General features: G+C 44.8%; 1 protein-coding gene across 3 annotated transcripts in view; it reads left to right on the plus strand.

Annotated features, from left to right (window-relative positions):
• Positions 1-940: 940 nt before the first annotated feature.
• Otud5 (OTU deubiquitinase 5) overlaps positions 941-25,673 on the plus strand; it is a 31,814-nt gene continuing 7,081 nt past the window's right edge. Inside the window, exons 1-6 of one of the 3 annotated variants that reach the window (XM_028770791.1) lie at positions 949-1,629; positions 1,759-1,871; positions 14,740-14,833; positions 24,888-24,952; positions 25,040-25,196; positions 25,299-25,447. In XM_028770791.1, the coding sequence (XP_028626624.1) occupies positions 1,278-1,629; positions 1,759-1,871; positions 14,740-14,833; positions 24,888-24,952; positions 25,040-25,196; positions 25,299-25,447 (930 nt within the window). In that variant the 5' untranslated portion in view covers positions 949-1,277. Of the gene's footprint in view, positions 1,872-14,739; positions 14,834-24,887; positions 24,953-25,039; positions 25,197-25,298; positions 25,448-25,673 lie in introns of all 3 variants that reach the window. The other 2 variants (XM_028770789.1, XM_028770790.1) reach the window with 2 other exon arrangements.

A 25,673-nucleotide genomic window follows, 5' to 3' on the forward strand; every position in this document is an offset into this window, starting at 1 on the left:
GCCAGGGCTACACAGAGAAACCCTTTCTCGGAAAACCAAATTAAAAAAAAGAAAGAGAAATTATTGCTAATCTATAGAGAAGTAGAAATAGAGACTAGATTGGGTGTTAACTGACTTGTTCCAAATACTCAGACACCAAGCTACTATAAGCGTCTTAGCTGCTCAATATCAAGGATTTTGCCACCACCACTGGGAGACACTAGCTGCTGACAGTCTTGGTTCGTAAATATTCTCTTTCCCTGAGTAAAGTAAGGATTTTTAGTGGTAGAGATGGTGTAAAGCCTGTACCGAGCCTGCGCAATAGACATAAGCTTGAGGTGAACGTGAGGGTAAGAGGGCGGAGGTAACAGAGGAGGCGTGTTTTTCCGCCAAACAGGATCAGTCCGGCACACGTCTGTTTAGCGGTTGGCCCATCTGAAGTGACGGACAGCATTGTTGAACTAATCACCGCAAGAGTACGAATGTTGCCAGGGTGAAGTAGGGTCCACCCTCTCGGGTTTGCAGCTGGGAGGAACGGGAAGTGACGCTACAGGGTACGCTATGCTCTGGGAATGTTGATATTTTCCAGTGAGTGTGACTGAGTTCCAGATGGAATCCTTGAAGAGACGAATCTTATTGTGCCCGAGACAGACCACTCTGTTTATCCATAGTGCCGACACCTGTGGGTTAGAACCTCGGGGGAAGTAAAGAATAGAACGGGAACCGAAAAGAGAACCTGGGAAGAAGGTTGCCGACTTTGAAATTTGAGACGGAGGACTTGAGTGATCGCTCAACCCGGATTGGCTAGTGGATGTTGTCAAGGCTTTACGCACTTCTTCAATTGGCTGGCGTCTGCAATTGTCACCGCGGCGAGCATTTTGCCCACGTACTTCCGAGCAGGAGGCGGGGCTGTGCGCTGTTGTGCATGCGCACAGCCCGGGAGGCCCCACCCGGTAGTTCAAGAACCTGCGGGAGGGCGGGGCGAAGAGGTACTTGTTTTGGTTGTGTTTCCTCTGAAGCCGAATCCCGGAACAAGGTAGCAGTAAGCTTGGCTGGACTTGGAGGGAGAAAAGGCTTCGACCAATCCGTCTTTGTACCATCCCATTGGACTTCACATCCGGGATCTCCTCTGGGCGTGACCTGCGTACAGCCTGCGGTTCTCGAACCGGTGTACTGATCTCTTTATCCTGGCCTTGCTGTTCCCATCGTGCCTCGCGCACAACAGTAGCCCCCTCATCCGGGTTCTCTCCCGGCGTTCTCCGCGTCTGGTTTGCTGTGGGGTACTTGGCGGTGCCGCCATGACTATTCTCCCCAAAAAGAAGCCGCCACCTCCCGACGCCGACCCGGCCAACGAACCGCCGCCGCCCGGGCCGCTGCCCCCAGCGCCTCGGCGCGGTGGGGGTGTAGGCGTGGGCGGCGGCGGCACGGGCGTGAGCGGAGGAGAACGCGATCGTGACTCCGGCGTCGTGGGGGCCCGTCCTCGGGCTTCACCACCACCTCAGGGCCCGCTACCGGGGCCGCCTGGTGCTCTTCATCGTTGGGCACTAGCCGTGCCGCCTGGCGCAGTTGCAGGCCCTCGGCCACAGCAGGCTTCTCCACCTCCTTGTGGGGGCCCTGGTGGCCCCGGCGGCGGTCCTGGTGACGCTCTTGGTGCGACAACTGCGGGGGTGGGCGCGGCAGGGGTGGTGGTGGGCGTGGGTGGTGCCGTGGGCGTGGGCGGCTGCTGCTCGGGGCCCGGGCACAGCAAGCGGCGGCGTCAAGCTCCCGGCGTTGGCGCAGTTGGCGGGGCCAGTCCGGAACGTGAAGAGGTCGGAGCAGGCTACAACAGTGAAGACGAATATGAAGCTGCTGCAGCACGAATCGAGGCCATGGATCCCGCTACTGTCGAACAGGTAAGGGCTGGAAGGTGAGGGCCGTTTGGCAGAAACAGCAAGTGAATCTACCAGACTGAGAAGGAAGGAATCCAAGGAAATGTTGTTTGAGATTGGTCCAAGAAACCCAGGTCTTGTTGCTGGGCTTGACATTCTTTTCTGGTGGTGGAGACATGATGGAATTCTCATTTCCCCCGAGGGCTTGGTGTTAGGGGCTCTAAGTAAGTAAGCTAAGGTACTTTAAGATTGGCGTTGGGAGCTCTTTTGCAGCCCACATTTGTCAGTCTTGGTCCTGAGATCTTATCTAAGTGATTGACATTGAGAATTCCCCAGGAGTCACAGGTAGGTTGGAGCCCTTCCTTGAGGAAGATCTCAGGCCTCTCTAAGGGACTTCAGTAAAGTGACTCTTTCCTTTAGGACAAGTCTGAGATTCCCTCTCCAAAGAACTCAAATAACATAGTGTTCTCAGAGATATGGTCTAAGCATACCCAAGAAACCTAAGCCCTTCACGTAGGAAGGACTTGCCTCTTCTTTTCCAGAGTTGATAGGTCTGTTCATCAGCCATGTCTGCAGCCTCCTCAGGAGTCCTAAGCCTGTATTTGGGGACCTAGACTTCCTTGTAGAATTGAAGGTTTAGAGTATACCAACACATCTTTTAGATAGTGATTTCCAAAGCATCCCTTCAGTGTTGTGAAACTTCTTTCTGGGAGATAAAATTTTCTACGGCTTAGGGACAAAGGCCAAAAAGAGTACCTAGAAGCAAAACTGGATCACAGTTGAAGTAAAGACCTCTTTGCTTATGGGCTGGGTTTAATTACAGATGTTCCAGGCAAGAGGACTTCTTCAGGACACACTTTCAGTCACAGGCTGGTGTCTCTGCTCTTGTGGGGGTGGGGTGGGGTCATATATTCCCCTAAGGATAAATGTCTTACCTATTGAAATTTACTTCAGGGATTCAACATCTCGGGTTTTCCCTTTCTGTGGGTCTGGATTTCTCTGCTACCCAAGGGGCTGAGCTGTTAATCTCACAGGAAAAGAACTCTCAAGTCACTAAACCCAGATTAAGTTCCTTGGAAAAAAAACTTGAGAGTCTCTCTCAGGAAGAGTTCCATCTCTTGTGGAGAACTCTCACCTATTGACTTTGCAGATGAGATCCAGAGTCTGGCCTGAAAACTATGGGTCCTGTCCAATCCCTGCCTCAGAAACTCCAGCCTCAGGACTTGAGCAATTGGGAGACCCAGAGGCGATGTCAGAGGTCTCCCTCTAAATCTGCCTTCAAGGGCCTGAGACTCTGTTCTGTGGAGGACATATAAGGCTTTCCTTAGGAACAGGAACTCCATATGTGCCACTAAAGATTGTTCTTAGAGGTAGTGCCTAAAGTTCCTCCTCATGGAACTTGAGGTTCTCTTCAGACACAGGATGACATTTCCCACCGGGACTGAGGGGGCACGATTATAGGTTTCCCGAAGAATGGGGTCTTAGTCTCAACATCACAGCAGTCGTTTGAGGGATTGTTCTACACCTTAGGATCTGAGGCTTAAATCTTTTGGGGCTGTTACCTAAGACAAAAGTACCCTCTTCATTGGAGGCTTTTAGGAACATAAGTCTCTTTGGAGTTTACTTGAACCTCGGAGACATGGGAAGGGAATTAGTTTAGGCCTCTTTCCATCTTCCTCAGGGACAAGAGATTCTTTTGCCTTGGGGACTGAGGCCTGAGTCCTTGCTTAGGAATGCAGCTCTCCTCCCACCACACCAGGTGATTCTTTCTCACCAGGGAGAGGACATGAGGTCATCTTCAATATGGCCAGAGGCTTCCTTCTTTGGACAGAGGCTTCCTTCTTTGGACAGAGGACCTGGGTGTTCTGGTTATTTCTTACCCTCAGGTCAGAGCCAAGAAGGAAGGCTGTCAGGTCCTGGGACCAGAAGCCTGAGGCATCCCTTGAACTGGTAGAGGTTCTGACCCTATTTCCATTGTTGCTTCCCACTTCTGGAAAGTTCTCTTACGTTCCATTTCTTTTTGTCTGAAAAAATTTCTGTTTTACAGGGGTCAGAGTGTGGTCTCACATCACCATTCTTGTTCTTTTCCTGTCATTTCTGGCAGAACAAATCATCTGGACTCAGAGATGTCAGGTCCAAGAGTTATTTTTGTTTTTGTTTGTTTGTTTTTTCTTCAAGACAGGGTTTCTCTGTGTATCCTTGGTTTTCCTGGAACTCATTCTGTAGACTAGGCTGGCCTTGAACTCTGCCACCCAAGTGCTGGGATTACAGGTGTGCACACAACCACTGCCTGACTAGGTTCAGGCGTTATGAATCCCTGGTTCTTGTAAAGTCTCTTTACTCCTTACAGAGATATGCATCCTTTATCCGAGGGAAAGAGAAGGTATGTTGTTGGCATAGATGCAGAAGGCCACATTATTAAACCCTTTGCAGTTCCGCCCTTGTATTTATCTTCATAAGAACTTGGAAATAAGATCTGATGAAACCTGCTCTTCCCTCTGACAGGGGAGAGGCCTTCTGTTCTACTGTGGACACAAAGGGAAGAAGGAGCTACTCCCAGTCTTCCTGCCTTACCTGGCCCAACTTTGAGTCTTTTGAGGATGAGAAGAAGGAATATTGGTCCTGCTACTCCAATCTTGGTCCACAGCTGTTGTAGATGTTTATGGCCTAGAGGCTCTTTCAGTACTGACGGGATGATGAGTAGATGATTAGTTTGAATGGTAAATCTGGTTCCAGTTCTATGAATATGTACTGTTTCCTCTAGGATTCTCCGGGTATCTTGGGTTGGAGTCCTGGGGAAATGATGTCACAATGTTCCTTTTTTCAGGCAGTGGCCACCTTACTGAGAGCTTAGCCACTGAAAACAATGAGCATCCTAAGTCGGGAGAACTCATAGAGATCTTGGAGAAAGGGGCAAACGTGCTGAGATAGTGGAAGGTGTAGGTTTAGCAGTACGGTCAGTGTGTCTGTGACCTCTCAGTCCATCACGTTTTACAGTGTGAACCAGTACAGCTTCTGTTCTCTGCACCTGACTTTCTTTTACTCTTGCTAATGCCCTGATGTGTTGTCAGCTTTGGGTTTAAGGGATTTCAAAGCCCCCTATTCCTGAACTTGATAGTGAATAGTGGGTATCTTTTGAAGAGGAGCTAGGTTCCTTCTCTTTCCACCTTGCTTCTTTTCCAGACATAGAGGTTTGATGGGCAGGTCAAAGCCTTTTTGGTATAAGGCTTAAGGATGATGTGTGGCAGTGTTGTAGCCAGCTGTCAAGTTCCACAGTTACATGTGGAAAGAATTTGGGATTTGGAGCTTGGCAGGCTGGAGTTCAAACTCCAGTGTTAACTGTTGAACTGTTTTATGATTGTAGAACTCTCATTTTGGTCAAAAATTCATGATGGTTAATAGAGGGTAAACATCTAGCCTTGTCCACCTTGGCTAGTTCTTGCTCAGGATGAGTAATTTGCCCCAGGACAATCTTTTCTTCTCGAGGCTTTGTCCATCCATAGTACCCATCTCTTGGCATCTAGAAGCTTGCCCATCTGGAATTGGGTGGTTGGCTGGTAAGGAAGCAGCATATGATCCCTGTCCTGGCAACATGAATTTGAGTCCTTTTTCTGTACTAAACTTTTGTGTGGTCTTTGGGCAGTTCCCTTTTCCAGGTCTTTTGTTTGGGGGTTGGTTTGTTTGTTTCTCAAGACGGTTTCTCTAGCTCTGACTGCCCTGGAACTCAGAGATATGACCTGCCCTCTGACTGTTGAGTTCCAGGGTTAAAGTCTTGTACCACCATACCACACACTGCTTGGGTTTTGGTTTTTCTACCTATTAAATGGGTAGTGGTGAGGAAAGTGGTTGGACTCATTGCCCTGAAGAAAGGTGTAATTTCATCTTTAATTTTCTGTTTTACATTCTTTTTACCTTTTACGGAATTTTATGTGGGACCCCTTGGCTCTGGGGATAGCTCAGGGTTTCTCTATGTAATGGTCCTGGAACTTACTCTGTAGACTAGGCTGGCCTTTGAATTCAGAGAACTGCCTGTCTCTTCCTCCTGAGTGCTGGGATTAAAGGCCTGCACCACCACTGCCCATCTAGAATGTTCTCTTTTAGAAGATATGCTGTGATGTTTCAGCAAGTGTTGCCCTTCTTGGGAGATGTTATAAGTTCTTTGGTGGTTTTGTGTTTGTTTATTGTGATGAAACTCAGGTGCACAATTTTCTGGTGTGATGGCTCATGAGTATAATCCCATCATTTGGGGGATTGAGGCAAAAGGATTGCCAAAAGTTTGAGGCCAGCCTGAGCTATGGTGTTGAGACCCTGTCTAAAATAACCAAAATAAAAAGTGTACAATTCAGTGGCTTTCAAGCTATCCATAGAATTGAACTTCAGTCATCAGTTTTATAATGTTTTTAATATTATAGAAAGAACCCTTTATAGTTTTTAACAGCCCCCCCCCCATTCCTTCATCTCTTTCCAGCTCCCAGCAACCTACTAATTTGTCTGGATTGAACTATTCTGAAACAGGTAGAATCCTACAATAAGGTAGTCCTTTGTAACTTTGTCTCTTTTGGATAGTATGTGTTCAGAGCACACTATGGTATAGCATTTATCTGTACCTTATTTGTTTTTATCACCAAATAATAGGATCTTGGAGGATTTAATCCTCTGGTGGCCCAGAAAGAGTTTTTTTGGGGGGGAGGTGGTCTTGCTTCTCTTCCTTCTATTGTGGTATGCTTGTGTGGGTCCTTAGAGAAGCAGTATGTCTGTGTTTCTCATTGGATGGATTGCCTGTGTTTATTACCCCTGGAGCAGAGCCAGTGTTCCTGGGTGTTTTGGGTGAGGGGGTGGTGTTGGCTCCAGGCTTGCTGGGACAGAGCTGTGAGGCCTAGAATACTAAACACCTCTTGGCCACGGGATCTGAGAAGACATCTGTCCAATGTTGTTGCCATCCTTCCCTGTACCCTTCCCCCTTTATTGGCAGCTCTTTTACCCACAGGCTGGGTCAGCAACTTCCCAGGCTGAGAGGGAGGATTCCAGGCCCCTACTGCCTTTTAATTCTAACCCTCTCTAGGGAGGTGGATCACACAGAATGGAAGCCTTGCTGTGTATAGTCTCACAGCCACAAAGCCCTAGAGCTCACATACCAAAGGAGTCCTATACGGGGGATATATTAATTTCCTGTGGTTGTTGTGACAAATAACCATGGACTGTTTAGCTTAAAACAACAGATAAATTCTGTTTCAGTTTTGGTGGTCAAAAGTTCAAAATGGGTTTCACTTGGCCAAAATCAAGGTGTTACTGAACATCCTCCAGCAGGGCTGGGAAAGAATCTAGACTTTTTCAGTTTCTGGTGGCCACATCACTCCAATCTCTGCTGCTTTCTCTATGTGTATGTGTATGGTTTCCTTTTTGTATTAAATCTTCTCCCTCTTCTCACTCTGTACAAGAAAAGTACGGTTACTTTTCTTGTGACAAAAGCAGCTTCAGGAAGAGAAGAGTTTATTGTTACTTACAATTTGAGGGGGAAAGTCTGGTGGCAGGAGGGTAAGGCAGCTGGTCAGGTCTGCAGTCAGGAAGCAGAGAGATGAATGCTGATACACGTTCTCCTTTTCTCCTTAAGCAGAGGAACTGAAGCCCATGGGGTGGTGTCATGTTTAGAGTGGACCTTCGCTCCTCAGCTAATGCTCTTGAAATTCCCTAAGAGGCACACCAAGATGTATGTTTCCTAGGTAATTTCAAATCCATTTGAGTTGATACTGAGGGTTAACCATCACAAGTCTACCCATTCCCAACTTTCCACCCAAACTTATGTTACCTTTAAATATCGATATTTTACTCCTGGTCCTCTGCGTCTGATAGCAATCTCAAGGTAGATAACACATTTAGTTCATCGTAAGAGTAGCCAAATTCTTAGCAGTTTAACATTGTTCAAAAATCTTAAGTTCAAGGCCTGGTGAGGTGGTGTAGACCATTAATACCAGCACCTGGGAGGTAGACGTAGGTAGATCTAAGTAGTTCTAGGCCAGCCAAGGTTGCATAGTAAGACTTAATTGTGAGCTTCTGTAAAATTAACAAATAAGACAAGTTACATTATCTAATATATAGTGACACTGAGCAAACATTCCCATTCCAGAAGAGAGGAATGAGGATATTAGCAAAGAGAGATTAGATGAAAGCAAGACTGAAACCCACCAGGGAAAACACTATGCTCTGCAGTTCATGCCCCACACCTGGACTTTTTCTGGCATTACCCGCGTTCCAATAAGCTTGGGTGGCTCTGGTGCTTTGAGCATGTGTAGTCTATCTTAAGTCAGCTTCACTCGGCCCCTAAAAAAGAGACTCAGCCTGCGCGCCAAACCCTTTCCCAGGATCACATCAGAAAACACAGGTATTTACATGATGATACATAACAGTAGCAAAATTACAGTTAGGAAATAACACTGAAAATAGTCTTATGGTTGACAAGAGTCATCACAACCTGAGGAGCTGTATTAAAGGGTCACAGCATTAGGAAGATTGAGAACCACTGGCCTAAAGCTTTTCTTGGCAGATGGTTCTGGCATCTCCAATACCCTTGAGGTTACCTTTGCAAAAAGCATCACCTTCATAGCTTCATAAAGTGGTCTCTTAGGGTCTTACTGCAGGCAATTTAACCCTGCTACGAATTACCTTGGTACAAGGCTGTCTGATCACCTTGTTGAATTCTGAATGTCTGAGAACCCACATGATGTGGATAATGTCAAGTTAAATGCTACCAGCTCAAGATGGAACCTACCTAGTCCCCTTGGAGCACAGGCACTGTGGCCTTTCTCTTCTAGAGTGTTTCCTGCACTAGAACTAGAACAGAACTAGAGGTTCTGTTTTTTAGGCATTATGTTCTTCAGTTGAGTTTCCAGTTTTATAGCTTGGAGCCTTTCCTGGGTAGGTAGGGTCTTGTCCCCAATGCAATATATATACAATATAGAGTTTAGGGTTTTTCTTTCTTTCTTTTTTGTTGTTGTTGTTGTTTTGGTTTTTTGAGACAGGGTTTCTCTGTATAGCCCTGGCTGTCCTGGAAATCACTCTGTAGACCAGGCTGGCCTAGAGGGTTTTTCTTAATTGTGCAAATTTCATTACACTTGTAGCCACTTTGTCCAAACCAAACTACCTTCAACTTTAAGTTGGTCAAGCTCCTTTCTTCGTGAAACTTCATTTTTTTTATTTATTTATTTATTATAAGTACACTGTAGCTGTCTTCAGACACCCCACAAGAGGGCATCAGATCTCATTGCAGATGGTTGTGAGCCACCATGTGGTTACTGGGATTTGAACTCATGACCTCTGGAAGAGCAGTCAGTGCTCTTAACCACTGAGCCATCTCACCAGCCGAAACTTCATTTTTCTATCCATAACTTTATTTTTTTGATTTGGGGTCTCATGAAGTTCATTGTGGCCTCAAACTAGGTTATGTAACTCAGGCTGACCTTGAATTCCTAATCCTCTTGTCTCTACCTCCCAAATGTTAAGACTATAAACATAACCACAATACCCACTTAAAACTTAAACCTGGCCGGGCAGTGGTGGCGCACGCCATTAATCCCAGCACTTGGGAGGCAGAGACAGGTGGATTTCTGAGCCAGGTCTACAGAGTGAGTTCCAGGACAGCCAGGACTATACAGAGAAACCGTGTCTCGAAAAACCTAAAAAAAACCCTGAAACCTGATTTATCCTTTTTTCCTTACCAAACTGTACATTTTCTACATCATGTATGGTTTGCATGCCCTCAGTGGATTAATACAATAAGTAATAACCACAGTAATAACTATTAACTCTAAAGCCTAGCGGTTATGCTGACTTTGAATTTTCTACAAGCAACTTAGTCCGTTATTTTTCAATTTAGCCTCGCTCAAATGATCACGTGCACATAATGAGCCAGATTATTTTGCCAGAATATAAAACAAATGGCCTCTATTCCTTATATGTAGCTGAGATCTCTTTACAGGACTTTATTGTTCACATTTCTGTCTATGTTGTTATTCCACATTTTTACTAGAATAAACTGTTAAGCTCTACTTGCACACTCTAGGTCTTCTCTAGCCCAGAGAACTAAACCTTTTCAGATTCTTCTTGCAACCACCTCCAAATGCCTACAAATTGTGTGATCGGGTATTCACAGCAATGACCCCACTTCTGGGTCCTAACTTTATCTCTTTTCTCTTGTTGCTATAACAGAATACCTGACAAAAGCAACTTGAGAGATTTATTTGGGGGATACAGTCCCATCACAGTGGGCAAGGCATGGCAGTGGGAATGTAAGACAGCCATCATGTTGCATCAGGGAAAAAGTGAAGATGCTTAACTTCTTTTTTCCTTTTCCCCTTTTTATTCAGCCTGAGATTCCAACCTATACAATGCTGTCATCCACATTCAGGTGATAAGTTAGACTTATCTGGAAACTACCTGAAGGACACATCTAGAGTTGTCTCTTAAGTGGTTCCAAGTCTAGTCAAGTTGAAAATAAATTAATGTCCACCTGAGAGTGCATTTAGGCCCCACTCAGTGTTCCAGTATGACTTCCCTATCTGAAGAGTCTCAGTCGCGTCTGCACACTCCTTTTTTAAAACATGTACAGGTTCTAGGCATTAGGTCTCATATTTTCAGGTGGACATCATTCAGCTTAATCCAGATCAGGGAGGGGATGGGAACTCATTAAGAGATGTCCTACTGCAGGGTTAGGTATATACACTGCTCTTCCCATGTTTGCCACCTACCTGAAGTAGCTAGCTTGATAGCACTTTGGAAAAACAGTTGCAAACAGGTGGTACTCCTTTAATCCCAGCACTCTATAGATAGGTAGATCTCTATAAGTTTGAGGCCAGCCTGGTCTATATAGTGAGTTCAAAGACAGCCAGTGATGCATACACCTTGTCTTACCCCCTCCCCTTTACTCTACTGGCCAAACTACTGCCTAGTATCCCAGTTACTAGGAAGTGTATATTCCCATTTCACAGGTTGGAATACTATGGTTCCAAGCAGTTCATCACTTAGCTTTTATTTGGTAGAACTGCATTGAAACCTCAATCAGTGGTTCCATAGTCTGTTCTAACTTCTCGTAGGCTGTTAGGTTTGTTTTTTGTTGTTGTTGTTTTTGTTTTTTTTGTTTTTTGTTTTTTGTTTTTTTTTTGGTTTTTTGAGACAGGGTTTCTCTGTGTAGCCCTGGCTGTCCTAGAACTCACTCTGTAGACCAGGCTAGCCTTGAACTCAGAAATCTACCTGCCTCTGCCTCCCAAGTGCTGGGATTAAAGGCGTGCGCTGCTGGCTTTTAGGCTTTTAAACTAAGTTTTAAACAGGGTCCTGTCTTAGCTTCTGGGATTTGATACTACGGTGTCAGAGAGCTTTGTCCAGTCCTTTTGATAAGGCTTAGAGATTGGGGGGGGGAGAGAGAGAGAGACTCTGCTCCAGGGTTGGTCTGAACGTGAGGCAGAACAGGCAGTTACATTGAACATGTAAAGTTCAGGGCTGAGACTTGATCTTTTTGAGTCAAGAGACCAATACAGAATAAATCTACAAATTGTTGAACTATTCTCCAGTACTCCAGCACTTCCTAAACATTTTCTTCCCAAAGTGAGAGAGGGAGAAAGCTAGAGTCCTACGTTTTCAAACTGGGATACCAAGGCCATTGAATGCTTAGTGATCCATCCTCTAGATGCAGGCCTAGATGCCACACAGTTACCATAGGACCCACACCCTACTTGTGCAAAAGGTCTGTCAAGTCAGACTTCCTTTATTTTTAGGCACATCAGAAGTTCTCTAGGACTTGCTACCAGGTATGTGTCACTGTTCGTGGTACATCATGTGCTACATCTCTACTACCAGGCTTTGCTACTACCCAGACTGCAGCTCCTTTCTGCCTTTTTAAAATGTGGGTAATGCTTCCTGCCACTTGGGTTGCAGTGAAGACAATGAAATGAGGTCACTTTTGTATCTGGCACCTGGCATAGGACAAAGTACTCAGCTACTATGAGTTCATCCTTTCTAGCTTTACCCTGCTTAGCTGCCTAGTTTTGCTTGTGTCTTTGCTTGCCCCGGCCCGAGGGGATTTGACGAGACCTTAGGGAAGGGGATGAAAGAATGAAGGGACAAGAGACACAAGGAACGAGAGCAAGTCTGGGGTTCTGATCAAGCTCTGAAACTTTAATTTTGGGTGTAGGTTATAAAGACACAGCAAACCGGGAAGTTTGGGTGAGGGTCATTCCTTAGGGCTATCCCACTATTGAATGCTTATTGCCCTAGACCATCCCACTGTCATATCCTTATTGCCCTAGACCATCCCACTGTCATCCTTATTGCCCTAGACTATCTCATTGTTGTAACCAGCTTCCAGGAAATGCCAGACGTTCTTTAAGTTCCTGGGACCTGAGACCCGTGAACGTCCTTTCTTAACCTTGTCCTGACTAGGGTTTCTAAAACAGCAGGTAACTTCCTAGGTTCTCTTAAGACAATAGGTAGTTTCCTGGGTTTGGCTCCCAACATTTGCTCTCCTGTATACATTGCCAGGCTTTAAGCATCTCTGGTGCTTGGTGGCAGAGATGACTTTATTTCTCATCCACTTATCCAGCAAGTCTTGATTCTTTGCTCAAGTGCCAGCCTCAATGTCAGGGTAAGGTCTCTTCCTGTTTCACAAAAGTCAGGGAACATTCATCTGTTTTGTGGCCCCACTCAAACTGTACGTCATTACTGTGTCTTTCTTTACCTCTCCCCTTAAGTGTATGTATCACAGGAGACCAAGTCTGATTCATTTTTCTGTCTTCATTGTTTATCCCAGGATGATGCAAATTTTGTGAAATGATTAGGAGCCCCCTTTTTTCTCTTCCTATCCCTTCTTCTATCTTCCTTCTATACCTGGGAGAATGCTGTTCTCCCTCTTTCAACTCCCTTTTTTAAGGTGGGGGGTTATGATTAAAAGTTTCTCTTCTGGACACCCCTTGATGGGCTAGGCCTTGTGATTCTGGGAGATGACTTACAATGTGGGCATGGATGAACTTAAGAGTAACTAGTTAGTGTGCTAGTGCACAGCCTCCAGGGCAGGACGAGCACCTGGGCTACTGGAAGGTTGTGCACAAACAGTTGGGTTTGTGCTACCCAGGGAAGCACATTAAAGGCTTACAGGTGTATTTGTCATCTCTGCAAATGATGCTACACCTTCCTGGTGTTGTGGGCCCAGAGGGTGGGGCCAGCAAGTTTTTTCCTTGTCCATCTTCATCCTCTGTCTAGATACTTGCCTAGGACTTTCTGAGAGTATCTCCATTGTATATCATCTCTTTGGGGGGGGGCAGGGGACTGGCCTCATCTCTGCCTCCTGGATGCTGGAATTAAAGGCTTGCCCCCACCATGCCTAGCTTGTTCATCTCTTTATTTTGGTCTTTTCCTCTTTTATGTTTCGTGACCACCTCACCAGTATATGCTATTACAGAGTCTTGTTAGGTCCTGACAAAGCTCCTGTGCTCTTGGCAGATGTGTCGAGTAGACCAAATGCTTCTCATTTTTGTAACTGGTATGAGTTTAGGCAGCTTCCCTACAACCAGGAAACACTGGAGCTGCCTGGGTTGAAAACCAGGGATTTAGACCTCCAGACACTGTGCCTACTCTGTTTTTTCGAGGAGATGAATTCTACCCATTTTCTGTAGTGGGGTACAAAAATGGCCCTTTGTGGTCATCTTTAGCAGGAAGCCTGTAAGTTCCTAGGTGGTTAATGTCCCCTAGGAACAGGCTTCCTATTTTGTAGTGTAGCTGTGTTGCTAGGTCAAGCTGTCTGCTTCTGGCAGCCAGCAGAGGGCGTGAGGGGCCTGAGAAAGATCTGCTTCTGCTTCGTTTAGAAATGGAAATGTTTTAAGCTGTCAAGGTCATTATTATTATTATTATTATTATTATTATTATTATTTTAAGCTAGAAGTATGAATTTGTATATGTTCATTAACCAAACAGTTTGAAATAAAATGTGATTTGAAATTTAGAAACTATTTAGAATTTCAAAGTTTCCTGGTGTTTATACTTTGTATTATACAATACTTTAACAGAGGTGAGGCAGCACTTCATGATCAAGTACCTAAATGTTTCTGCGTAAAAATGTTTGAGCCTTCACTCTTAAGTAGATATTTGCTATATTCTATTCAGGTCATGATGGGACATGAATTAGATGAAGACTTTGAATTTTTTGTATTTTTTCAAGTCTTTTGATGTTCAAAGCATTTAGAGATTTGGAATTTTGGATAGTGAATTGTATATCTTTATTGGGAAAGGCTAATAAAATCATCTATAACATTAATAATTAGGGATAAAAGATTTTATTTATCTTGTCTTATTTATTTACCTCTGTCTTCAGACATATTAGAAGAGGGCATCGGATCCCATTACAGATGGTTATGAGCCACCATGTGGTTGCTGGGAATTGAACTCAGGACTTCTGGAAGAGCAGTCAGTGCTCTTAACTGCTGAGCTATCTCTGCAGCCTCTAGGGATTATATTTTACTGTCCACTTTTTTTTTTCAATTTTGTGCGTGCCCCCTTCCTCTCAAATATATATGTTTGTATACATATGTAGAGACTTGTTTAAGTATGTATATATAAGTGTGTTTGGACACATGTGATCATACTTGGCTCATTTTCTTCCTTACACAATATATCTTAGAATTTCCCGTGTTTATAGGCTTAAGATCTGGGTTCTAGTTAGTTACTGTCTTCAGCATTTTTCCAGGGTGAAACTTCCATCTAGGCACTTATAAGATCTAGGTTCCTGGCTCCTGTGGGCTGTGAGTTTCCCAGTGTCCTTTTGGCCAATCATCTGGTCCTCTCAGGAACTTGAAGGTAAGACCCTGAAGGATATGGGCTTCCCTGTTGCTGATCTTCCCACTCCTTCCTCCAGCAGGAACACTGGTTTGAAAAGGCCTTGCGGGACAAGAAAGGCTTCATCATCAAGCAGATGAAGGAGGACGGTGCCTGTCTATTCCGGGCTGTAGGTGAGTCTCTGCCTCAGTTCTGAGAGCTGAGGGGCTTAAGGCTTCTGAGCTGTGGCCTAGTAGTCAGTAGTAGTCCTTGAGACAGGATTGAGGCAGAGGTAACTGCTTGATATTTTAGGATAAACAGGCACGGGGTTCATGTTAACATTTGGCCTCTGGTCTTGGATTGTGTTAAGTGAGTAATGATAACAGCAATAGTAATGATAAAGGGGCATCATCACTATTGACATAATACTCTGTCAAGACTCCAGGACACCCACTTAGTTATTCAGTCACTTAGGTAGCTAGTTGGTTGGTTACTTAGTTTTTCTTTTTTGTTTTGTTTTTCAACTCAGTGTTTCTCTGTGTAGCCCTCCCTGGCTGTCCTGGAATTTGTTCTGTAGACCAGGCTGGTTTTGAACTCAGAGATCTGCCTGCTTGTGTCGGAATTAAACGTGTGCTCTACCACCACCCAGTTTGGAAACTGTTTTATTATCCCCAAGTCTAGGTAAACGTGGGACTGAAAAATGTCTCAGAAATGAGGAGTGACTTGTCCAGGGTTATACAAAAGTATGTAGAGTCAGGATTTTGTATGTGGGTTAACTGTATCATAATGTCAGTTTGGTATGTATGAGTTTGTACCCAGAGATTTCTCTGGTGTGGTATATTGGGGATGGTGTCTATTTAGTGCCTGTGTTTATACTTGTGCGTGTGAAATTGGACATGGTGAAGCATACCTTTAGTTCCACATTCAGGAAGTAAAAGCAGGTTGGATCTCTTTGAGTTCAAGGACAGCCTGGTCTACATTGCAGGTTCCATGGCAGCCAAGGCTATATTTGTCTTGTCTAAAACAAAATATCTAGATCTTTACAAATTTCTGTATTAGAGTTTTGTCTTTTAACTTGCACAAAAGTAGTGAAAATAATAAGCCCTTTCAGATTTCATGATGTAGCTTCACAAACTGATCAACGCATGGATAGCCTTACTTTAGGAACTACACTGTATTATTATTTCATTCATAAATATTTCTCTATGTTTCTTTAACCGATACATCTGTATCATTTTCTCTTGCTTTAATTTTAATGTAAGCAAAGTACTGTTGTCATACCTAGCAATTTTTTTTTCTTTTCTGAGACAGAGTCTCTCATTCTCTAGCCCAGGCTAGCCTGGAACTTGGAATAATCCTTCTTCAGCCTCTTAAAAGCTGAAATTACAGGTGCAAGTCACTATGCACAGCTAAGAATTGGTAAAAAAAAAATTTGAGACTCTGTTAGTCCTGGCTGTTCTGGAACTTTCTGTGTAAACCAGGCTAGCCTCAAATTCTCAGAGATCACTTGCCTCTGCCTCCCAATTGCTGAGGTTAAAGGCATATGCTGCTATGCCAGCCCAGAATTAGTAATTTCTTGATACTGTCTGGGAAGCCTGAGCTAGATCTTTGAATCCCTTGTGGCTATGAATCTTTGACCAAACAAATAGTTGTGAAATCCCATACTGACATGAAGGGAGACTAGAGTGTGGCCTGTTCTCCTCCCACACTAGTGGTTCTTCTGTCTTCGAAGGAAAATTGTTCCCTGACATCTTTGAACTGGGAATCAGAAGATGTGGCTTTTAGTTCTAGTCCCAGCTTAGAACTGTTATGTGGATCTTAGGCTGTTTCCCTATCCATGAAATGATGGTGCTCCCTGCAGGGAGCACCATCATTTCTTTCAAGGTCTGTTCTTGGATTCTGGGTGACTGCATGTTTATTATAAGCTGGTTGGTTCAGGTACCACTCCTGAGCAAGTGACTCTTTCTTCTGGACCCTCTTTCATTAGATGAAGAATGGGTTAAAGGACTCCACTGTTGTGATAGTTTTGATGTTTTGTTATGGTTTGATTTACTTTAGTAAATCCCTTTAATGTTTGATACATAGTAGGTCATCATGGAACAGTAGCACTACTAAAGCCTTGCTGCTCGTCTCAGTTGTTTCTCAGAGCTAGAAATATTTGTAGAATGGGTGGGACGAAGGGCCCTTCTACCAAGCAGAAGCTATTCAGGTAATGATTTCTGTTATTTTGGAGAAAAATCCCAACCCTTCTACCCATCTAGGTTGAAACCATGTTCTCCCTGGGATATTTACTAGAGAAAGACCTGGGTTTGGAGTATCTTAGAGATAAAAGGAAAGCAGGGAATGAAAAGGTGAGGACCTATTAGTTTCTGGGGTCCATATTAACCTCAGGATGGATGTTAGAAGTAGCAAGATTGTTGTTGGCCATCTGGGCTCAGATGTTCACTGAGGCAGGTTGGAGCTATTGAGCACCTGGTGTGAATAGCAACCCACATCAAGAGCAGTTTTTGTATGCGTGTATCTATCTACCGCCTGCCCCCCACCCCACCCCCATTGGGGCCTTCCAGTAAGGGGCCCAAGCATACAGGAAGAGCTGACCACAGCAGGTTTAAGGCCTTTCCTTATCAGCACTATGGCTACACATTTCCCCTGACTGGGCTGCCCTCAGCTTTTCTCTGTAAAACCTCAAGTCCTATGGGCTCTCCCCTGAAGTACATGGCCCCTGGTCTCTAGGCCTCCTCTAGAGGTTTCCCTGGTGCAGAGTACATAATGCGTGCTGGGCAAGGGGACTTTGTCCCCAGGCTTTCCGCTGTCCCCCTGTTTCTAGCCTAGCTTATACAGGGACAGATGGCCATCACCTCACTCTTTCTACAAAGACCTGCAAGCATTAACTTTTTCCCATGTATTGACTAAGAGAGGGAGCATGTAACTGAGAGCTGGAATTGAGTGGGGTGCACACATACATTACACTTTGTTGTTTGTCTGACCCTGCTGTGTGCTACACATCCAGCTGTGCACTTTAGGCCCTCCTGAAATTTTTGGATCATTATGCCACAAAATAGAGTCAGTTGACGCTCTGAAAAGAAGGGCAGAAAGTGGAGCTCAGTAGTGGAGCTCTTGTCTAGCATTCAGGGGACCCTGGATTTGATGGTCACTGCCAATGATTGAAGGGGCAATGACAGTGGTAGAGTTTGTACAAAGGATGACCCTAGGATCCCCTAGCTCAGTGGTTTTTAACCTGTGGTTTGCAACCTCCCTTTGGGGTCATACAATCATTTTTACCTAAAGCCATCGGAAAACAGATATTTACATTACAATTAATAACAGCAAGATTACAGTTGTGAAGTAGCATAACTGTATTAAAGGGTCATGTATTAGAACCACTGTCCTAGCCCAGCAGTGGTGGCACACGCCTTTAATCCCAGCACTTGGGAGGCAGAGGCAGGCGGATTTCTGAGTTCAAGGCTAGCCTGGTCTACAGAGTGAGTTCCAGGACAGCCAGGGCTACACAGAGAAACCCTGTCTCGGAAAAACAACAACAAAAAAAAAAAAAAAGAAAGAAAGAAAGAAAAAGAAAAAAAAGAAGCACTGTCCTAGTTTCTTAGTTTGTCTGTTCTTTGACCACTCTAGATCTTCCTTCTTCCAGCTAGAAGCATTTATTCTTCCATTGTTGAGGGTCCTACTACACAGGTGGTTTTCTGTCCTTTGTTTTGCCTCTGACATCCAGACAACATTTTCGAATCAGTATCAATTTGCTTGTACCCATTTTTCCCTGATACCTCCTCCTAGAGATTTATGGACATCAGTGATCTCTTGGGTAGAGGTGGATATCCTGTGGCCCACCCAGTCTCTGCTGTGCTCAGATAACCTCCTAGAAACATGAGCCTCCCTCCCTTTCCCTCCATTTGACTTTGACTCAGCAGAAATGTCTACCTCTGGCCATGGCAGTGGTGCTGGCCTCTGAGCCAAGTAGAAGCCACATTGTTGTGTCTACATGGGCTTCAGAAGAGAGTAGCTAGGGCTGTGTTATGGCCCAGGAGTCTTAGCCAGGCCCACTTCTGGTTATTTTGGTCTTGGAACATAGATCATCAGTACTGGAAAGGATAGCTCTCTTAGATCATTTTTAAAATTTTGCTTTTTATTGTTGATTGGTTTTTGAGATAGGGTCTTACTCTAGGAACTCTCTAGGTAGACCAGGTGACTTTGCACCTTGAACTTGTGACAGTCTTCATGTCTTAACCTCCTGAGTATTGGGATTACAGACATATTGCCACTGTGCTTTCTTATTTGACAGATTTTGTTTGTGACAAGGTGTGTGTGTGTGTGGCCCTGGCTCTGTAGTGTGTGGCCCACTCTGTAGAACTTGGACTGTAGAACTTGCTCTGTAGATGAGACTAACCTCCAACTCAGAGATCTTCCTGGCTCTGCCTCTAGAATGCTGGGATTATAGGTGTGTACCACCACCCAGCCTTAGATTTGCCAGGTTTATAAAATGAGAAACTGAGGCCTCAGGAGAAAGCCAGAACCCTGTCATATCTAGGTCAGCCAGCCAATGTCAGAACAACACTGTTTGAGATTGTATTAAGACATAGTAGATTCCTCTGTTTTATTTCCTGTACATCTACCTTCTTTGACCTCTTTTTGTTCAGGATCATTTGTGTTTTCTATTTTTGCAAGGGGAATCCTCAAACAGAAAAACTTATATATCATATTGGTAGGACGGGACAGAGAATCACTCAGAGGTCTGAGGTCATGCATGTGTCTTCCCCATATCTGTGCCCAGTGGAACAGTTGGGTATATATACCCTGTCATACCATGGCTACTTGATAGGTGAATAGGACCTTTTCCTGGTTGGTGCTTCCTCACTGAGGCCAGGGTTCCCACAAGAGCATGAGTTCAGTGGAGAGCAGACTAAGTTGCTGTTGCCTTTGCAGCTCTGTCTGTCTACCACGTTTTTGTGGTTTGGTTTTAGGTTCTCCACAAAAGCCAAGCTTCCTTCCTTTATTAAACATGTATGTGCATGCATGCGTGCACCACAGTATGTGTATATGGAGGTCAGAGAAAAACTTATAGAAGTCTGTTCTCTCCTTCCTTCGTCCACCCTGTACTTTCTAGGGATGGAATTCTCTGGTTGTCAGTCTTGGCAGCAGGTGCCTTTACCTATTGGGCCATCTGCATAGTCCTGAAGTTTTCCTTTCTGTCTTTAGCAGAACTTAATGGTAGGGAAACTGCCAGGTAGTAACCTGAGGAGTAGATGATTCCCAGGTCCCTCCAAAGCAAGAGAAAACTTGTCATTTATAGCCCTTTAGAAATAATGTGGACTTGAGCCAGTAGAGGGAAATAAATGGTTCAGCCAGTGAAGGTGCTTGTTGCTGAGCCTGGCAACCTGAGTTCAATTCTTAGGACTCAAGCAATGGGAGGAAAGAAGAGACTCTCACAGGTTGTCCTCTGGCCTATACATGTGCTAGGGCATGCAAAATAGATAAATGTAATCATAAATAATATAAAAATAAAGTGATGCTGGAGAGAGCTCAGTGGTTAAGAGCACTTGCTGCTCTTCCAGAGGAGTCCAGGTTGGGTTCCCAGTACTCACAGTGGCTCACAACTTTCCTTAATGCTAGTTCCAGAGAACCCAAAGCCCTCTCCTGTTTGTAGGCATCAGGTATGTATGCAGCACACATGTACATGTAGGCAAAACTCATACACATAGAGTAAATAATCTTTGTAGAGGGAAAGGGGGGAAAGTAATCTCTTACTTCTTGTGAGCATGGGAAAATACAGGTTACATTTTAGGGAGCCTAAGGAGGGAAGGCTTCCCCATACAGCAGAGAAGGATGAAACAAGTTTGCTCCAAGTGTTGGTCATTCCTCTCCCACCTATCCCTAGCAAAGGCTGGGAAGGAAGTAGTGTAGTATCAATTCCTAGGTATGCACAGCTTCTTGTCTAGTGTCCAGTCTTTCCTGATTGGTGACAAGGGCATGTATTCACTGTATGCTGTGGTTCTCTGTTGTGGAATTGGTCATGTGGGTATTTAGTCTCAGAGGTTTCAGTCTTTTGTTGGCCCTGATGGCTGTATGTAGGCACATATATGCACTTCCTCGTATCTTTGTATGTTCAGGGAAAGCAAACTAGTGTGGTGCATGGGGAGGAAGGTTGATGTTGAATCTAGGGAAGTGTGCAGCCGGATACTTGTTATCGCTGCTCTGCCCCAGGCCTTTCCCTTGTTCCAACTAATTCCTTGTGGATTAGCAGGGAAACTGAAGTAGACAAGATCAGGCCTAGCCTTAGGAAAATAAGGTCACTGTGGGGCATGAGGTGGGGTAGGGGAATGTCACTTGGGACCACATATTGACTCCTTTCTATCTTTGGCTCTAAATATGGGAGAAGTATGTAATCCTGAGCCAGCTGTGATACTTCTGTATCAGTGCCTCCCCCTACCCCCTAGCACATACAACTTTGCTCTTGGGTGAGTTTCAAATGAGTTGTTTTAAAAGTCTGTAGTGAAAGTAATGATAGTGTTGTGCTGAGAATTTGTGAGCCCTGCTTAGAAAGGGAACTGAGGTGGGATACAGCGGGGGATCCCCTTCCAGCTGGACCCTGGAAAAAAACAGCTGCATATGGCCAAATGCAGTGTAAGCAAGAGGAGGAGTTTCAGTTTAATTCCCCGTTATTTGTGGGTCCAGTGGGCTACTCTTTCTCCTACCTTTGGCACCCCCCCCCCAAAGGAAGTGCATCCCAGCCCTGACATGCTAACCTGGGGGGAGGAGGAGGAGTTTTCATGAGGACTGAAGTGACAGGGCTAGGAAATTTAGAAAAGCTAATTCATATGCTTATTTACATTGAGGGGAAAGTACTGCTTGTATTTCCTTGATCTAGAGATCCCTATTATTATTATTTTGGTTTTATGAGACAGGATTTCTTTGTGAGCCCTAGATGTCTTAGAACTCACTCTATAGACCAGCCTGGCCTTGAACCCACTTCTGCCACACAGGCGCTGGGATTAAAGATGTTGTATACCACCACCGCCGGCTGAGATTTGTATTTTACTTCATGTTAATGATTAAGGTATAAGCTGGGCATGGCGTTGTACAACTCTAACCCCTACACTTGGAGAGTAAAGGAGGAGGATTGTTGTGAGGTTGAGGCCAGCCTGGGCTACATATTGAGTACTATTCCAGCCAAGTGTCTAAAACTAAAAAAAATAATAAAAAAATAAGGAACAGCTTATAATGAGTGCCAGGTAGTTTTTTTTATAGAATCTGGGAAGAGCCTATAATACCATATAACTTGCCTGTACCTAAGGACCCAACATGAAAAGTCAGTATTATTACTTTGATAGGAATTTATTTGGTTGTCAGAGTTTTGAACAAAGGCACAGAAGGTTAGCGTTTGGACCATTGAATTTTGTAAAGAGAACTAGCAGTGCTTGTAATAGGAGGGGTAGCCCTCCTTTCTGCATTTGGGGCTTTCCTCTGGTGGAGGAAGTGCAACAGAAATGAGGAAGGGCTTAAGAAGCAATTTTCTCAGCACTCTGGCTAGCAGTATGATAGGAGTTGCTGTCCTCATGACAAATGGAGTATCTGTTTTTGTTCGTTTGTTGTGTTGTGTTTGAGACAGGGTCTCTATATAGCTCTAGCTGTCCCTGTCCTGGAGCTCTCTATATAGACTAGGCTAGTCTTGAACTCACAGAAATCCCACTGCCTCTCCCTTCTGAGTGCAGGGAATAAAGACATGTGCCAGCATTCCTGACATAGAGTCCCTGTTTTTGACTACTGTTTATACTTTAGGTACTTGACAAATGTCTTGTAGTCCCATCCCTATACTGAAGATTGAACTTAGCATGCCATATTCTCCCATAGAGATATATTTCTATCCCTTCTCTATAGTCTTTATTACAAGACATTTTAAGTGGAGAAGAGTTACTGTCCCTACTTTATGGACGAGGGCATTTCAACTCAGAGATGAAAGAAAGGCCTTGTCCAGTGCCACACACTTAGGAGGTGGCATGGACTTTTACCAGACAAAGGCAAGATAAAGGATTCCCCCTTTCCCAAATCTGGCACCTAGCTCTGACAAATAGAAATCCAGGCCTCTAAGTTAGTTACCTTCTGTAGGAGATACGTGGTTCCTATTATCTCAGCCCAGCTCACCAAGCCTGATAGCCTACCTCTATTTAACCTCTTCACTCCCATCTTAGTTCCTGTTTATGGCAGCTGCAGACTGCACTGCCTCCAAGCTGAGCCTACAAAAATAGCTCCTCCAGCAGCCACAGCAGCCTCTGTGGTCCTGGCTTCTAAGAAAGGCAGCAGCAGTCCCCCCCCCATCCCACCCCCAGCTTGTATGCAGGACATGTGACTTACTGGAAGTACTTAGGGGGGGGAGTGTGGCCACAGAAGCCACATCCTTGTTTACATCGGTGAAGGGGCTACCCCTTCCTGCCTTCACAGCCCCTTCTCCTCCACCCCTCAGGTATCATCACCTCTGGGATGACTTGAGGCTGGAGCTGCCCACTTTCTATCTCAGTGCAGCCTTTGATTGCTATATCACACAGAACCCTTATGGAGGGAATCACTGGGCAGTGAAGACCTTCTGGCAAGTCTTCAGAGAAGTAGACTGGCAGGCTTGCTTTGGTGGGCACATTCCCATTCCTAGCATCCCTTGCCCCTGTGCCCCAGGGGGATCCCGTTAGAGCAGTATATCTCTGGGGAAACACAGGGAAATTACCTTTTCAAGGCAGCCAGTGAAAGTCAGGTTTGCTTAATCTTCAAGCCCACATTAATTAAGAGACTCCTGCTTCCTGTGCCTCAGCCTATATGCCTGCTCAGCAAACTGTACTCAATTTCTTTTACTACATCAGGTCCTGAGCTGCCGGTGGGCTTAGGTGTGAGCTGCCCCTTATCTTCAGTGGAGGCTTTGTGTAATCAGTCTGTGTACACCTTTGAATTGGATGAAGGAGGGGTTCTACCACTTTACACATACTGTGCACATTGTCCACAAGAAATCTGTCAGGTCACACCTGTCTGTTTTCCACTTCACAGAGGAGGCATAGGAAACCCAGAGAGTCATTTGTCTCTGGCTATTTACCTCACTAGTTACTATTTGGCAGAACTTAAAGTGTTTTCCTTCCTTCCCTTCAGTTTTTAAGATTCTAATCATAGCCACATGTGGTGATGCACCTCTTTAACCCAAGCACTAGGAGGCAGAGACTGGTAGATCTCTGAGGGAAAGGAAAGAAAATATTCTAATCATGATGGTAGCTTATGCCTTTAATCCCATCACTCAGAAGGCAGAGGCTGGCAGAATTCTGTGAGATTAAGGCCATCCTAGTCTACATACACCAGACCAGTCAGAGCTACATACTGAGACCCTGTCTCAAAAAAAAAAAAAAGATTCTAATTTTTTTTTTGTTGTGGTAGGTATTGAATGTAGGGTTTGGTTTGAAACAGAGTCTCACTAGATCTCATGTGATCTTCTAGGCTTTGAATTTGTCAATTCTCTTGACTCAGCCTTGATTATAGGTGTATACTGCCCTCTTTTTTTCCCACAGAGACAGGGTTTCTCTTTTTAGCCCTAGATGTTCTGGAGCTCACTTTGTAAACCAGGCTGGCCTCCAGAGTGCTGGAATTAAAGGGATGCACCACTGTGCCCAACTTAAAAACTTTTTGTTATTTCATTTTTATTAGTGGTTATGGAGATTGGCCACACAGGATAACTTAAGGGAGCAATTTGGATCTCTCCTTCAACTGTGGGAATTGGGGATTGAACACCAGTGCCTTTATCCACCACTGATCATCTTGCTGGCCCTTGACTCTGCTACTCTTACCTGTATACCCTATACTTTTTTACTCTTCAAGATTGTTCAACTTTGCTACTTGTTGTTTTTTTTTTTTTTTTTAGACAGGGTCTCATGTAGCTTAGCCTGACCTTGAACTCATCATAGCTGGAGATAGATGAAGATAATCTTCTGGTCATCCTATTTCCACATCCCAAGGGCTGGGATGATAAACATGTACCACTACACCTGGCTGATATGTGCATGTTCAGCATGTTTTCAGCCCTTGCTTGTTATTTACCACCACTCCATTACAACACAAATGAAGTCTCTGGGCCTTGGTGTAGAAAAGGGACTTTCCCTAGTCCTTCAGCCCATCCTCTCCCTAATGATGTTCTGTGACTCTGTGATGCAGAGCTCTGGTGGTGACAGGTCTGACCCCATCCTCTCGTTTGTTTTATCCCTACATCCCCAGCTGACCAGGTGTATGGAGACCAGGACATGCATGAAGTTGTTCGAAAGCATTGTATGGACTATCTGGTGAGATGCAGGGGAGGCCTGGGGGCAGCAGGAGGGTAGGGGGATCCCTGTTGCACACAAACCTTAATTTTCCAATCTGTTCCACAGATGAAGAATGCCGATTACTTCTCCAACTATGTCACAGAAGACTTCACCACCTATATCAATCGAAAGCGGAAAAACAACTGCCATGGCAACCACATTGAGATGCAGGCTATGGCAGAGATGTACAACCGTCCTGTGGAGGTGTATCAATATAGCACAGGTACTTCTGTAGTGGGTAGGTGAGGGACTGACCAATGGTTCTTCATCAGAACCAACCATACCGGGCCCCCTGTGGATGCTCCCTCCTTCTCTTTCCCTGCAGAACCTATCAATACATTCCATGGGATCCATCAAAATGAAGATGAACCCATCCGCGTCAGCTACCACCGGAATATCCACTATAATTCAGTGGTGAATCCTAACAAGGCCACTATTGGTGTGGGGCTGGGCCTACCATCATTTAAACCAGGGGTAAGTGGGTCCCTGTGTCCCAGGTATTTGCTAGATATGGATCATTGGCCCTTAGCCCATAAATTGTCTCTCCCGAAGTTTCACCTCTATATAAAATTAGTGAGTTACTCTTGATCAGAACTCATTCTGTGGTTTTTGATTTGCCTGTCCATGAGCTGGCTCACTCATGGTATGCTTGTTGAGAGTGGCCATTTAGGATATAGAACTCAATTTGAAACAGTAAGCA

This window comes from Grammomys surdaster, unplaced genomic scaffold (assembly GCF_004785775.1).
Source record: "Grammomys surdaster isolate TR1022 unplaced genomic scaffold, NIH_TR_1.0 204, whole genome shotgun sequence".
Lineage (NCBI taxonomy): Eukaryota > Metazoa > Chordata > Mammalia > Rodentia > Muridae > Grammomys > Grammomys surdaster.